Here is a 15132-nt window from a genome sequence, read left to right on the forward strand (position 1 = left end):
TCATACGATTCATAGACCTGACATGCCAATCATTGGCCTGGCCGGTTAGAGCTGTCATGCCACGCAATTGGTTGGACCGGGATTTAAAGAGAAATTCTTGGGTGCGTCAAACGCACCACGTGGATGGTATCCCACCAATCAAAATATGCCACATAGCAAGAGCATCCGTAAAAGCTTCCTCTTCCTTTTCCGTCGTCGAGCTGAAGCGCACTCTGCACCATCACTTCCATCATCGGGATCATCTTCCTCCTGATTTTCTTTCTACCTCATTATTGCTAAAAACCCAAAACAAAAAATCAGAAAGCTCAAATCTTTCTTCTTCATCTCCTTTCAGAGATCTTTAACCTCTTAAATCTCTCTCTCTCTCTCTCTCTCTCTCTCAACATCGCTAAATTAAGTAAATTTCAAGAACCCAAAACGTATGGGGTTAAAAAAAAATGAAATCCATAACCAGAATACAATCAGATCTTAGAGTTGAGACGAACACACCAAACCAAAAAATTGAACTAATAAAGGGATGTAAATGTCCTCAAACAGAACATACAAAACCCAGAAATCTTTTCAAACCCAACTGAGAATTGAGAAGCCGAAGAAGTATGAACGTACGGCAAGTTGACTCATTTGGGTTTGATGGAGCTCCAACTCATAGAAGCTTCCTACAATCCTGCAAAAATCAACGGGCGACAGTGAACCTAGGTTGAATCAGGAGGAAGATGATCCCGACGACGGAAGTGATGGTGGAGAGTGTGCTTCAGCTCGACGGCAACAGAAAAAGAAGAGGAAGAGGAATCTCTTATTCTCACCGATGGTCATGCTACGTGGCATATTTTAATTGGTGGGATACCATCCACGTGGTGCGTTTGACGCACTTAAGAATTTCTCGGATTTAAATTACCACAGTCCACTTTACCGAAAGGATGGCACTTCATAGCGGCGTCATGCCACGTCATTTAGTATTAACTAAAAAGAGTGGTGTTTCATAATTTCTCTTGTGTGTGTCAAACGTACCACGTTTATGAAAGAAATTTTTCAATCCTCTTAGAGAACTACGTGCAATATCTAGTGGTCATCCTTAATTGTTATATTTCGACATGTGGATTTATTACACAAAAATTATAATTTTACATATTTTTATTATTTGTCAAATGACAATCATATGTATTGATGATTTTAAACTAGAATTTCAGATTTAAAATTTAGAGTTTAGGGTTTAAGGTTTAGAGTTTAGGATTTAGGGTATTATAGTGTAGGGTGTATGGATTATGGTTTTAGGGTTTAGGATATTAGAGGGTATGGTGTATGATTTTAGAAAGAAACCTAAAATAGTTTGATAAAATAGCTTAAATATGATTTTTTTTTAAACCATATGTGTCAAATTGTAATTGTAATGGAGTATCACTGGACATTACAACGTGATTCTCCGCGAGGACTAGAAAATTCCTACATGGATGGTGCGACCCTCCACACACACAGGGACACATATCAATTTATGTCCACCTCAACGTTGCTAGAAAAGAGACGTCAAAATCAGTGAAGCTCGGCAAGGATCTCCTGAAGTTCAAACACAACCCATTTCTCCAGAATCCAAGGCCTCATTTGTGTCTCACCACACAATCCACACGTATAAAATAAAATCTCGTGTTTCGATGAGTTAGAGCTCCACCAAATCCAAATGGGGTAACTTTCCGTGCATTTTTGCTTCTCCGGCTTCTCAAATCTCAGTTGGATTTGAAAATATTACATCCAATTTTTGGGTTTTCTATGTTTGATTTGAGAACAATTACATCCCTTTATTGGTCTTGTTTGTTGGTTTCGTGTGCTCTTCACAACTTTAAGATCTGATAAATAAGTGCAATTCAAATTAATTAGTATTTTGTCATGGATTTTAGTTTTTTTTTTAAACCATAGGTTTTGGGTTCTTGAAATCTAGAAATACTAAGAGAGAGAATTAAGAAGATGGAGATATCTGGAAGAAGAGAAAGAAGAAAGAGATGAGCTTTCAGTTTTTTGGGTTTTAATAGCAATCTATGAAAATATCTGCAAAGCAACATAGCAATCTAACATACTAAAGAGTCAAAGATCGAGGAAAAGAGGACAAGACTGAGAGAAATCTGGGTTAGAGAATAGAATTGATGATAGATAGGAAGGGGGATGAGATGCGAAATTGAAAGATGCATTGGTGGTGATGAAAGTTTGTTTGTTTATTTATTTGTTTTGGGTTTGGTTCTACAAATCTCTCACCGGGATAGTTGATAAGTGCAATTTGTGCGACGTTTTTAACATGTTTTTACCTCCATTTGTACTTTGCTTAGCCCTTATTGTTGTAATATTGAGTCATTGAGTCGTAGTAAGAGTCTTGGGCGGTATTTGATGCATTTTTGTGCTTACATGAGTTAAAAACGCAGAATTTGTCTAGAGTCCTAGTTTGAGTAGGAATCCTTGTAGGACTAGGAAATCTTGTTGGATTAGGAGTCATCATCTTTCTACGTTTTGGTCGCATTGGCGATATTTTGAGAGTCCTTCTTGCATTAGGAATCATTTTTAGACTAGAAAACGTACCATTTGGGAAAATCTTATTGAACTTAAACTTGTATTCCGTAACTTTCCTAATCTTACTATCCTATTATATTAACTTACTTGATCTTTTTATATGAATTATCTTGTCTTTTATTATTTTCAGATTGTACAATGAAGGAAAAAATAGAGGAAAATCAAGCAAATGAGGAAAATAAAGAAAGAATGAGACACCTACAAAGGAGAAAAAGAAGGAATTTATCAAAGGAGATTGCACCCACCAATGACAAAAATAAGTGAAAAAAATGAGAGAAATAAAAAGAAAGAGAATAACAAGAGATAACGCAAAATATAAAGAATGAGACACCTACAAATGAGAAAAATAAGGAATTTATCAAAGGAGAATGCACCCATTAATGACAAAAATAAGTGAAAGAAATTGAGGAGAAAGAAAAAGGAAGAGAATAAAAAGAGATAATGCAAAAGAGAAAGAATGAGACACCTAAAAAGGAGAAAAATAAGGAATTTATCAAAGGAGATTGCACCCACCAATGACAAAAATAAGTGAAAGAAATTGAGGAGAAAAAGTCCAAGCTATAATATTCAAGGAGTCAAAACTCTTCTATAAATAGCACATCATTCACACAAAAAAACTATCACTTCTCATTAACATTTAAGAGCCAAAACTCTACCAAAACATCACCATAAACTTCCCTCACAAATTAGCCAAGTCGTCCACCCCAAAACCATCATCATCTCCACTGAGTTTCACTTATTGCAGCCGTAGCTCTAAGGTTTTTACAACGTGTGATTCTCACAACTCATCTCCACGGCTTTGTCTATTTGTGTTAATCTACAATTCTTGGTATATGAAGATTGTAAGTTGTTGCTTATGTGGAAATATTAGTTTTATATTTGTTTTAGAATTTTCAGATTGTATTTGATATGTTTTTGAGACTATGCCGAATTTATTCTTATAATTATTGAAGTTTGTATTTCTATTGTTGTGTTCTAATCATCTTTCTCATATTTTTAGATAATTTTCAGATATGTGCATATGAATTTAGTGCTTGGATGCAGCCCCTAAGATTGTGTTTGAGTGCTAGATTCATCAACCATATTGACACAAATCGAATCATGCCCTAAGTAGATTCGGTTTGTGTTGATTAAAAGTGGTAACAATTCTGGAAATTTGGATGTGAAACCATGGTGGGTGACGTCATACATGAAATATGTCTCCAACAAAGTTTTGGTGCTTAAATGTAATCTTGTTTGATTTCTACCCTAAGTGTTGTTAAACTTGATTGCATGGAATTTAGGTGAGACCCTAAGTCAACCTAAACGTCAATATAAATCTTGCATGAATAAATGTTCCCATAAGACTCTAATTGTATTGGTGTCTAAAATTATGTAATCAGATGAATTAGAATGCATGATAAAACTAAACTTGTAATTATGTGGTGCATTGGTGAATTTGGTTTAAGTTTGTTAAAGATAAGTCGATCATGTAAATAGTAATTTGGGTTTTATTTTAGTAGTTAATAATCAATCTCAAACCCCCCATTATTTGTTAACACTAAAAGTTTAGAGTTCCCTTCAATTCCCCGGAAAGAACGATCCCTACTTATTTTATACTAAACGATAATGTTTTACATGGTTTATTATAGACGTTTTAATTAACGCTATATCAAGGCATAATGGGAAGTGGGGGAGAGGAGTCTAGAGGACGCCGAAGGAGGAGGTGTTGTTGGCGGAGACTAGAACAGAGGGAATTAGATCTGCGACAGAGGATTTGACGATGGGGTAGAGAAGGTGGTGGTAGTGAGAGAGATGCCGCGGTTGGGAGCGGAGGAGTGGGGGCTCGGGATTTGGGGAAGGTTAAGGGGTTGGGGTTACAGAGAGATAAGCTTATGGGAGAGACAGATGAGCTTGTGGTTTTGGCCTTCTTCTGGGTTGAAATTTACAGAGAGAAGAGAAAGAGATAACTTTGTGGGGACCAACGACTTTGACTATTTCTTCATGGTTTGTAACGACCCTAAAATTTCGAGTCTGAAAATTCAAAATTTCAAAGTCGTTAAACATCAAAACAATCTCAACGAATCGAAATTATTTACAATGCCACAACGGATCATCTCTGAGTTCCAAATACAACTCAGTCAAACAGATTATTACAAACCAAATTTATAATTCGACATTACATAAGATGGAAAATGTAATAATCCTCACAATCTCTCACAAAGCTCACAAATAAATTCACTCCAATTCTCACACACAAATTCACCCTAGAAATCTCACCACAAACAGGATACGAACGACTTCGAGTCTCCGGAGTCGTCACTCAATCTCCACTAATCAGTACCTGCGGAATTATCCCCTACACCATTGAATTGGTGCACCGGGATTGTAAACACAAACCCGGTAAGCTTATAGCTCGTATGAGTAAAATGACAATACAGTTCACATATCAATATATACGAAAAATCACAATCAACAAATATAAATGCCCTCATGAGTCAATGGACGGCCCATCTGGTTGTCCCAAAAATATATGAAATGACAGTGCTCATGAGAAATTGGGCAACCCTTTTGGTTACCCAAAAACATTTATAGTACGGGTACTAGTGAACGCTGATACACATCTGTTACCCCTCATGTAGTACACCGCTGATATTGGGTAACCACCCGCTACCCAACATCCAAAACAATTTGAGTACTCATGAGCAGATAACCACCCGTTACCTCACATGTAGTACTATGGCAGACAGACTAGAGCTCTAACTGTATCGTAACTTTCGCCCGGCCAAAGGCTAGGTTCCGACTTGCCAAACACGTACAATAATCTCACATCATATTGTACAAAATCAATCCGAGGACAAATCGACATTTTAACAATTTCCGTGTTAAAATCACGTACAATAATCACACATCATATTGTACGATTCAAAATTATGCTCGGCATAATCACAATAAAATTATAACAGTATATTATATAGCAAACTATATATATTCGTACTTATTTACCATTTATACAATATATATCTAGTCCACTATATCCTATACATGTTACATCTCACAAACACATGCTCTCTACACAATTTTTCGTCATCGAAATAACCATTTCTAATGAATTAATAACAGTATATAATATAATGAACTATATATATATGTACTTATTACCATTATACAGTATATATGTAATCTACTATATTGTATACATGTTGTAATTCATTATTAAATACTCTTGCAAAATCTTGAATCACCGCGAGGGTAGATTCATAAATATGTGAGATTTTACTCACCTTATCGTCTTTAGCGAAACTCCAAAATTCAGCAGCTCATTCCTTTTTCTTGGTTTATTGATCACCTTGAAAAGACAAGAAAAGAATTTAGGAACGTTTCGTAAACCTTTAAATGCCGTAACAGTAATAATCGGTTACTGTTCAGCAATTTCCGGTTTTACGAATTTACTGTTCACAGTTACTATTCACGGCTACTGTACAAATACACAATAAGACGTATTTCTGTACGTATACATATTGTTTACGTATTTCTGTACATATACATACTTTTTTGTATTCTTTGTATGTATACATAATGTTTATGTATTTTTGTCGTATACATACTATTCAAAAGTAAATACAATCTCAGTAAATAAAATTTACTAAATTACCTTTTACAATTTACTTTTTACAATTACTGAAAGTAATTTATATTTACATTTACTGTAGGTAAAATTTAATTTACATTTACCGTACGTAAGTAAATTACCAACATACCCTTCTGGAATACTATTCACGCGCCACCACGTGCACGCGCCACCTCCGGCAGGCCGCGCGTGGGGCCCACGCGCCGAGCCCAAAACCGGCGCGTAGCACGCCACCGCCGCCCCAATTTCTCTCTTTTCTCCCTCCTCCACCCCTGTACGGCCCTAGGCCACCCCTACGCCACCTCACACTCCCTCACGCGCTGCTTAATGCGGCGGTAATCCACTCTCCCTCTCCAATCTCCACAAAAATCACAAACAACCAACAATCTTCAATCACAATCACTCAATTAATCGATCCCTTACCTCAATCGTTCCTCAAAGTCACTGTGATGTCGCCGGAGGAGGTAGAACCATGCGAAGGTGGAGGTTGAGCCGAGGGTGTGATGGTGACTCGATATGCGTCTCAATTGGTTGCAGGTGGTGCCAAGGAGGAGAGGCGGCGACAGTGAGCTAGTCCCCGTGCCTTAGCTTTGCTGGTGAAGATGTGATGCGGCGGGGTAACCTCTGAGCTTCGGGTTATCCCAACGAAGCTCTATACGACGATGAGCGGTGCGGCGAGCCTGGGGTTTGGTGAGATTGACCTCGCAAAGCCGTAGGGAGTAGCGGTGTATAACACGACCGCCTGGATATAGAGATCGCCGGCGATGAAGTTTTCGAAGGGAAGGAGGCTCGGGAAGGTGAGAGTCGAGAGGGAGAGAGAGAAGGAGGGAGGCGGGCCGAAGGGAGAGAGAGGGTTTCCAAATTTGGAAACCCTAATCTCATAAATACTCTATTTATACTAGTTTCCAAATCGGAAACTAACTTCCGACGTTAATAACTTTTACGTACGTCGTCCGATTAGAACGCGTCACATATCCACGAACTCGTATCGACGAGCTCTACAACTTTCGTGAAGAAAGTTTTCGAAATCGAGCGACGGAATAAAAGTCGATATAAAAACTTCGGAAACGTAACGTTTTTCAAATTAAACGTTCCGAGAACGTATCCGTTACTTGTTTTATAACGTCGCTACCAATCACACTCATTCTAATTAAAATTCGAAATTTTGTAGAATCCAAATCAAACTAATATTGTTTGAAATTTTAGGGTTATTACATGGTTAGTCTTGAATCATGGATGGACAAATTAAATCCCACCATTTTAGCAGGATTTCAAATGAAGGTTTGATAAGATTAAACTTTTCCGGCAGCAAGGTATCACAATCTCCAAACAGACTGATTGGCCGGATTGGATTTATATTTGTCTATCTAGTCCCTATATCAGGGCAAACAAACACGGCCCAAATTTTTGGGTTCTTTGAAGGAGGATGGAGAAAGAGAAGATCGGAGATGGTGTTTCGTCAGAAGCAAATTTGTCGATCACCATTTTTGTGTTCACCTTGTGCCCACCTTTTAAAACTCATGACATGTGTCTTTTCTCAACTCATATTTAAATAATAATTGAGCAATTTGACACATGTTATGAGTTTAAAATGGTGGACACAAGGTGGACACAAGAATGGTGATCGGCAAATTTATTTCATGTTTCGTGGTCTATTTCTATTGTTATACCCATAAAGATATATGGCACACGTGTCAACATGGGGGTGGCCGGTCGCACGAGACACGTGGTGCGGCTGCCGCACGCAAGATTTTCTTTTCATAAGGTGGCCGTGCCACATGAATAGATTCATAGAGCTGTCAAGCCACGTAATTGGACGAATCAGTATGTGGTGAGCTACGGGAATGTGGGTATGAGGATGGTTTTTGGTTTCCGTAGCTGAACTGTGTTGTGTTGTGTTGTGTTGTGTTTTTACCAAGTTTGTATTACGGTTATTGAATTGAAATCCAAAGGTGATTGAGCATAGTTTTAAAACTTCATTGCGTGTGAGTCTCTTGCATTCCATCTGGAGTGACATTGTCCCATACCAGAAGCAGTGACAGCCTGACAGGGATCTTACACCTATATCCCTATTAGGCTATAATTAACAATATTTTCATGCATTTACAGCTTGTAAACTCAATTTACATGTCATAATATTCTCTTTATGTACACATTATGCTCCAAGACATAGGTAATGAAGCATTTCTATTCTACCCAATTGATGTCCAAATGCTTTAATTTTGAGATCCACTTCTGTGTATCTTGAGATACATAGGGATTGGATGCTGCATCTTTCGTACCTTTTACGTTAGTAGAGACTGCATGGTCACTTTTTACATCCCGGGCAGGGTTCAGCCGTCTGTTGGGGTGCCTCACATTGAGTGACAAAAGGCGTGAAACTTCATGAAGGCCACCCCACTTTTCTAGCGCACGAGCAATGTCATACCGCCCTGCCAGAGGTTGAAAACAGATGTGGTTTCTATAGGGTAGATAAAACTATTGATATTGATCATATATGGTTATTTCTCTCTCAAATTAACATGTTATGGTACAAAAACGAGAAAGAAATCTGTAGAATATACAGCATCTACACTGTTGTTGGCCATTTTGACTCCATACCTGCACGTTCGAATGACTTCCTGCTGGGCATGTATGAAGGGTCCATTCCCCAGCTCCTCTGAAATCGACTAATCTGCAATATGAATTGGAGTTGTATTAAAATCAGGCACTTGTCATTTTAAGTATGCGAGAGATAGAGCATGTTAAGAATCACCATTGTACATTGTACATTGTCCCCCAATACTAATATTGGTTAGCTTTTAGTGATATACAAGCAAAACTATTTGAAATGCTATGCCTTCAAAGAAGAAATGGGAAAAATTGTCATAGTTTGCAAGCAAAATTACCTCTTCCTGCAAATTCTCAAGACTATCCCAGTAACCCTTTGGTTTTCTATGCTTATAAGCAAGAGAAAGATTCATCAGGGTTGCAATCTTTCTGAATCCACCCATTCGTGTGATTGATTTCTCAATATCTACTCTTCCCTGTAAACGAAGTTGCTTTCTCATGGGCATAAATCCTTCCTGCCCATGCTCTGCAATAAATTTCAGGAGCTCAGCTTTCAAAACTTCAATATCCTTTTGCAATCCTGGGACCCTTGGCCTTTGTGCAGATGAACTCTGAACATTGGAATCAGAAAATCGGTCAACTACTATACAACCATCATCAGTATGGTCAGTACTGGATGAATCAGTTTGTTCCTCCATGTGTATACTTTCATCACAATTCTTTGATGACTTCGCTTCCTCCCTCTTTTCTATGTAGTCTCTTATTGTACATAAATTTGAAGGGAGATCTTCATATATAACCTACATCTCATGAAAATCATATATTAATCAACTGTTTCTTGTCAAGGCTCACATGCAAATTATGATAAAAAAAACAGATGCAGACTGATCTTGTCAGTTAGTGATTCCATAATAATTGATTTACATGGAAATTCAGAAATAAGTATTCTCTTCAGCAATGTAGAATTTTTACGTCAACAATGTTCTCCAAAGACAATAGACTAAGCAAAAGCCAGGTTAGTATACCAACCTCTTCCATGATAGCTTCAGAGAGAAAAGTATCTTTGCGCATTTTCGATTCAACCATGTACTTCAACAGTGTGTGATGACTTCCCAGCTGCTCAAGAACCCATTTACCCCGAAATGAATCGAAGTCCCCTTCAACTTGTTCAAAACTTATCTCCTGTTCAAGTTGTTCACACAAGTCTAGGACAACACGTGCATGAAGTACCATATAAAGCAAGCCCTTACAGCCTTCCTGCATATTAAAAATGAGTCACGTCAAGTTCTGCATACGATTTTAAGATAAACACTACTTTCACTGTTTCACACCAATGATACAGAGCTACTGGTACTGTTGTAATACTGGAGGGATATATATTATTGAGCCCTAGACCGGTCACAATAACATAAGAATTTGAAATCTCTCATTTCTTTGCTGATAAACTTTGTTCCATGTTTGAAATCAAAAACTAACATAAGTACATAACTGCGATGTAATCTACCTTTTATGAGAAACAAATGGATTAACCTTAATAGAAATCAAAGTGGGCATGTCTATAGCAGTTCACTTTTATAAGCTGAAATCCTCGATTAACTAAAGATCCTGCTTCACTTTACATGTGAAGGCACCATTTGTACCTGTAGAATTCGGACTTTGTTGTTTTCTCTTGATAATATCCGACTAATAGCCAAATTAGGAACTATCCTGAAAAATAAATTTTCATTAGGTAAACAATACGCTGCTGGCCTGCATGAAATCTTCAAAGTAACTTACAAAAACTAATAGCTCTCTCCTTTTCCTTTTCTCCATTTTGTTACATAACTATTTTATTATTATGTCTTTTTAAATAAAGTCTTCAAATATATTACTTGATTTCAGTAATTCACGCCTAGGCAGAATTATGATTGATAGTTCAGGTTATAAGTACCAACTTACGACAACTATAGTTGATAGTTAGAATATCTACCATGTCACAGATTATAAGATAAAAATGATACTGAAGTTGTGAATCCTTTTACCTTATCCTAAGTTATAATACGGATATATAGCTCATTAAGCTCTGATGGATTATATATACTATGGAGTATGGATCATGAATTGTTTTTCATTTACGTATGATATGATCATTCTACCAACCTTTACACAAGTTACAAGTATAAATGGTAAGTAATGGTGCTGAAAAAAATTCAAAAAATAAAAGCAGCTTACTCAGGAAGACTTTCGTAAGCTGTCAAAACACTCCATACTTCACGAACATGAGCTTTAACTGTTATGCTGGCAACAACACCACGATGGACGCCTCCATTTTCCTTCAACCAAAATCATTATATTATCAATTTCTATGACAGAAGAGGCTCTCCCTAGGTTATATGAGAATAGTCGAGAGCTAATGGGTTACCAATAGACCATCGAATCTCCGAAGATGAACCTCATCCACCAAGCAAGGCCTATCAAGTCTGCAGACTTTTCCAAAAACACCCCAATTACTATTCAACTCAGTAGAAGCTGGGGGCAACGAACTAGAAGTAGGGCCAGAAAAATTCTCTTTAAATTCATTAAGTGGATAATCCTTTTCACACTGTGAACCGTCCATATCTTTTTTGAGTCCATTTAAAGTGCTAGACATGGAGCTTTCTTCTATTGCTATCTTCTGTTCCCCTTCAAAAGCCTTTTCAGACCTACAAGCCAAGGCCCGAAGATTGACAGGGAGATCTGATCTGATAATCCTCTCCAGGAAAATGGCAGGGAAGTTGAATCTCGGTATCACATTTACTTCATACGATAAAATAGTGGATGACGACCTGAAATCATGAGCGAGAAAAGAGCAAATCAGCAAAAACATGACTTCAGTAGCTCATATCACATCAGTAATTGTATATAATGTATTCTAATTGGACATAGATGATAGATAGCTAAACACCAGAACTGAGCTACATTGCATTGAACTTGCTAAGATTTATGTCTCTAAAACACATAACAAATACTAATCAGGCATGGTGGCATAAAGTACTGGGATCTATAATTATTAAAGTGGAAAGAGAAAAGAAAAACCTAGCATGGGATGAAAGATCAAATTATATGTGTGTTACTGCAGCAAAAAGTTAAACAGACAGATATGATTTCTCACGAAATTTAGAGGAAAACAAATAGTAACTAGAAAGAGCAACTATATTAAAACCAAAAGATGGAAGGATACTGTAAAAATCTCTGTAACTCACAATCAAAGTACCGCAATCCTTGTATTCAGAAAAACAAAATACCTCAATCCTACCTTATCCCGCATTTCACAGACCATTTGCCTTCAAATTTTTTGAAGTCCCCGTCAACCATGGAAAAGTGAAGCTCACGATCATTACCACCCTACAACACAGACCACAGCTAAACATTACTCATTCCAACAACATAAAATCCTCAAACATCAGAAATTTACCAACCCACTTGGAAATTTAATTATACCAGTAATACCACCAAGAACCCAAATACTATACAAACCAAATGGCAAATGATAAGCACCAAAAAAATCACAATTGGGTTTCGATTTAATCCTAACCAGATTGGGAAACTCCTGAAGGTCCAAAACAACTCGAGCTTCGATATGCCAGTACAAAGCTCTCTGCAGGCCTCTCTGCTCCAGCCAAATACGCCCGGGATGTGGACATGGAATCCTCCCACTAAAACCATCAAAAACCAAGTAAAGATCCCAACTTTACCAAATCACCAAAAACTAAACTGAACTCAGAGCTCACTGAATACCAAACACAACACAAAGCTGCCACCTTTACCAGATTACCAAGAACCCAATTGAGTTCAGAGCTCAGTGAATACCAAACACTAATCAAAGATACAAACTTTACCAAAGTTGGGGAGATTCCTAGTCCTACCTGGAAACCAGATTGGGGATGAAGTCAGCAAGACGCTCGTAATCCGTCAGAGCATTCCAGACGGAATCGACGTCAGCATTTACGGAAATCTCGGCCTTGACGCGGCGTTCCCGCCAAGAAATCATATTTACTTCACAGCTCACTCTTCTCTCTCCTTCTCCTCCTTCCTCCGCCGCCGCTGTCTCTTCCGGGTTTCTCGGTTTCTTGTACACGGCGTCGTTTTGGTTGGGGATGAAATGGTGGGAGTGGTTCCATCTGGGTGCGTCGGCGGAGGAGGAGGAAGAGAAGACCATGAAGAGGTGGGAGGGTGGGCTCTTTATGAGGACCCATTTGGGTGGGAAGGAGAGGGGTCTGTGGGTTGTAAAGGTTGAAGCTTTGGAGATGATCATGGGAGTGTGGATGAAGTGAGCTGAGTCGGAGTGGGTTGGGTGTAGAGCACTTGAACTCCTCCGACCGTTGATTGGTGACCACCAGTTTCTTTTGGTGGTTTGGTTCCATGAATTGTGTGGCAGCTGTGACATTAGGGGTGTGTTCGTCATTTTATTAGAGATTGTGTGATTTGACTCTGATTTGACTTTCCTTTTTCCGGCGGCGGATGCCGATCGGAATAGGTCAACCATACTTGGTCAACTCATACACTTGAGAACAAATTTTCAGTGGACATAAATTCGATGGTAAAGTGTTTTATATGATAGTTATCAAATTGAATTTATGTACGTATTTCGGTTTTGAAGTCATCTTTATTTACTTTAGATGAATAAGTCCAAATTTGAGGGTCGCAATTCGAATCGTAAGACACCTTGTTACTTATTGATATTTTGTTGGTTTGAGGAGTTTGTTTACATGAGAAATGGTGATATATGCATCTCCTTCAATCGCCTATAGTATATGCGTTATTTTCAATTTTGTCACAATGACGTCAGTGGTCTACTTGTCTGTTTCCTTTAAAATGTTTTAGAAATGTGAATCGAAAAACATATAGACTAGTGTGCATACTCAAAATACTGATGTAAACAATTTAAGCTATGGTGAGGATTAAAGTTGTAGAACTAAAGACATGCTAAACTTGTAGCTGAAAAGACCTAAATCTAATGAAAGTCGGATTTTTATAAACAAATTCGACATTAGATCATCATATAAAAGATTAATTATTTTATTTTTATGCAGAAAAGGAAAATTGTACTATTAGTGTAACTTAATTGTAACCACACTCTCTACCTTTTCTTAATACTCGAGCTAATCACAATCAAAGTCTTGTAACGTGAGGGAAGTTGACTTCGTTACACACATATGGTAATAGTCATCAATCTCATTTTCGTTAAATTTGAATCTCAAGATTAAAATACTTAAAAATCGTGAATTAGAGAAGTGTTGAGGAATCGCACTTGATTTATAAAGGTGGTGATTAGTGTGAGACAATTTTAATTAACGAAGTTAAATTCAAAAACATGGTGCTCTTTAGTTAAGGATTCAGTTTGCCACCAAAATGCGAGAATGCAGAAGAAACACTCTCCCTCTTAGCTTGGATTGATTCATTAATCTTAACCACATTTTGGACATCATACTAGTGAAAAGATTTGTACATGTACCTTGTCATATATTAAACACTAAATCACCTCATTTGAAAAGGCTTGCCAGTTGCCATATATTTGAAAAGGGTTTGCCATTATTGTCATTAATTTATCGGGTCCTGGTTGTTTGAGAATATGGCAAACAACCACAATTCGCTCATATAGCCTACAAAAATTATCTTAGAAAAAAAAGGAAGGAAAATAAACTATGATACATGATAATGATAATGGCAAGTTTCAATTATCGCATTAAGCTCTTTTAAAATGCTCCTCGTAGAATAAATATGGTTAATGTTATAGCATGAAAGGCAATAAGAACGCGGTAAACTATTAAAATATAAAAAACGGTTAGAGCGCGCTCAATAATTAAAAAATATGCGCGCTCTTAGGAAACGGTTGATGTATATGATGTAACTAGAGTTCATACAATAATTAACGAGTAAATTTCCTAAGGATATAATTAAAAATTAATAGATGCAACATAATTACAATATCAAACCGAACTAATATTTTTCCTTGAGCTTTAGTACAGCCAATTCCAACCTGCCATTGCACCATTGTTTAACACTTACTCAACTACTTTACTTATTATTGAAGATGGGGATTCCAAACCGTTGAAGCTGACTGGTTTTCATACTTCATTGAATTGTTGAAGATACAGTACACACTTGTTACAGTATGAAGCTGATTTCATTTACTTTTCTGATGAACCAAAAATCTGATGATGAACAGAAAAGATCAAGTGTGAAAAAGAAGGGAGGGGCTGCAAGTGAATAGAGAAGCTTATAGGAAGAAACCAAAAATTACAAGCACTGTGTTGAAAACCCAGCTTGCAATTCATAACCAGTGATCATGAGAATAGAATCAGAGCTAAATAGAGCATAAAGACTCCACCTTTGCCCTCCTATCCTAAACACTTCTCTCTCTAGAAGAGAGTTCGATGAGGAGAAGAAGAGAGAAAAAGGTG

At 37.4% G+C, this 15132-nt stretch overlaps 1 protein-coding gene across 1 annotated transcript; it reads right to left on the bottom strand.

Annotated features, from left to right (window-relative positions):
- Nucleotides 1-8243: 8243 nt before the first annotated feature.
- Nucleotides 8244-13133, bottom strand: LOC126786922 (uncharacterized). The gene is made up of 10 exons (XM_050512879.1): nucleotides 12595-13133; nucleotides 12264-12384; nucleotides 11985-12073; nucleotides 11112-11514; nucleotides 10922-11022; nucleotides 10351-10417; nucleotides 9740-9967; nucleotides 9049-9510; nucleotides 8762-8834; nucleotides 8244-8592 (listed from the first exon to the last, which is right to left on the bottom strand). The coding sequence occupies exons 1-10, from the start codon at nucleotides 13131-13133 to the stop codon at nucleotides 8348-8350; spliced, it is 2328 nt and encodes a 775-aa protein (XP_050368836.1). The 3' UTR covers nucleotides 8244-8347.
- Between the last annotated feature and the right edge of the window lie 1999 nt (nucleotides 13134-15132).

This window comes from Argentina anserina, chromosome 3, assembly GCF_933775445.1.
Source record: "Argentina anserina chromosome 3, drPotAnse1.1, whole genome shotgun sequence".
In the NCBI taxonomy this organism is placed as follows: domain Eukaryota; kingdom Viridiplantae; phylum Streptophyta; class Magnoliopsida; order Rosales; family Rosaceae; genus Argentina; species Argentina anserina.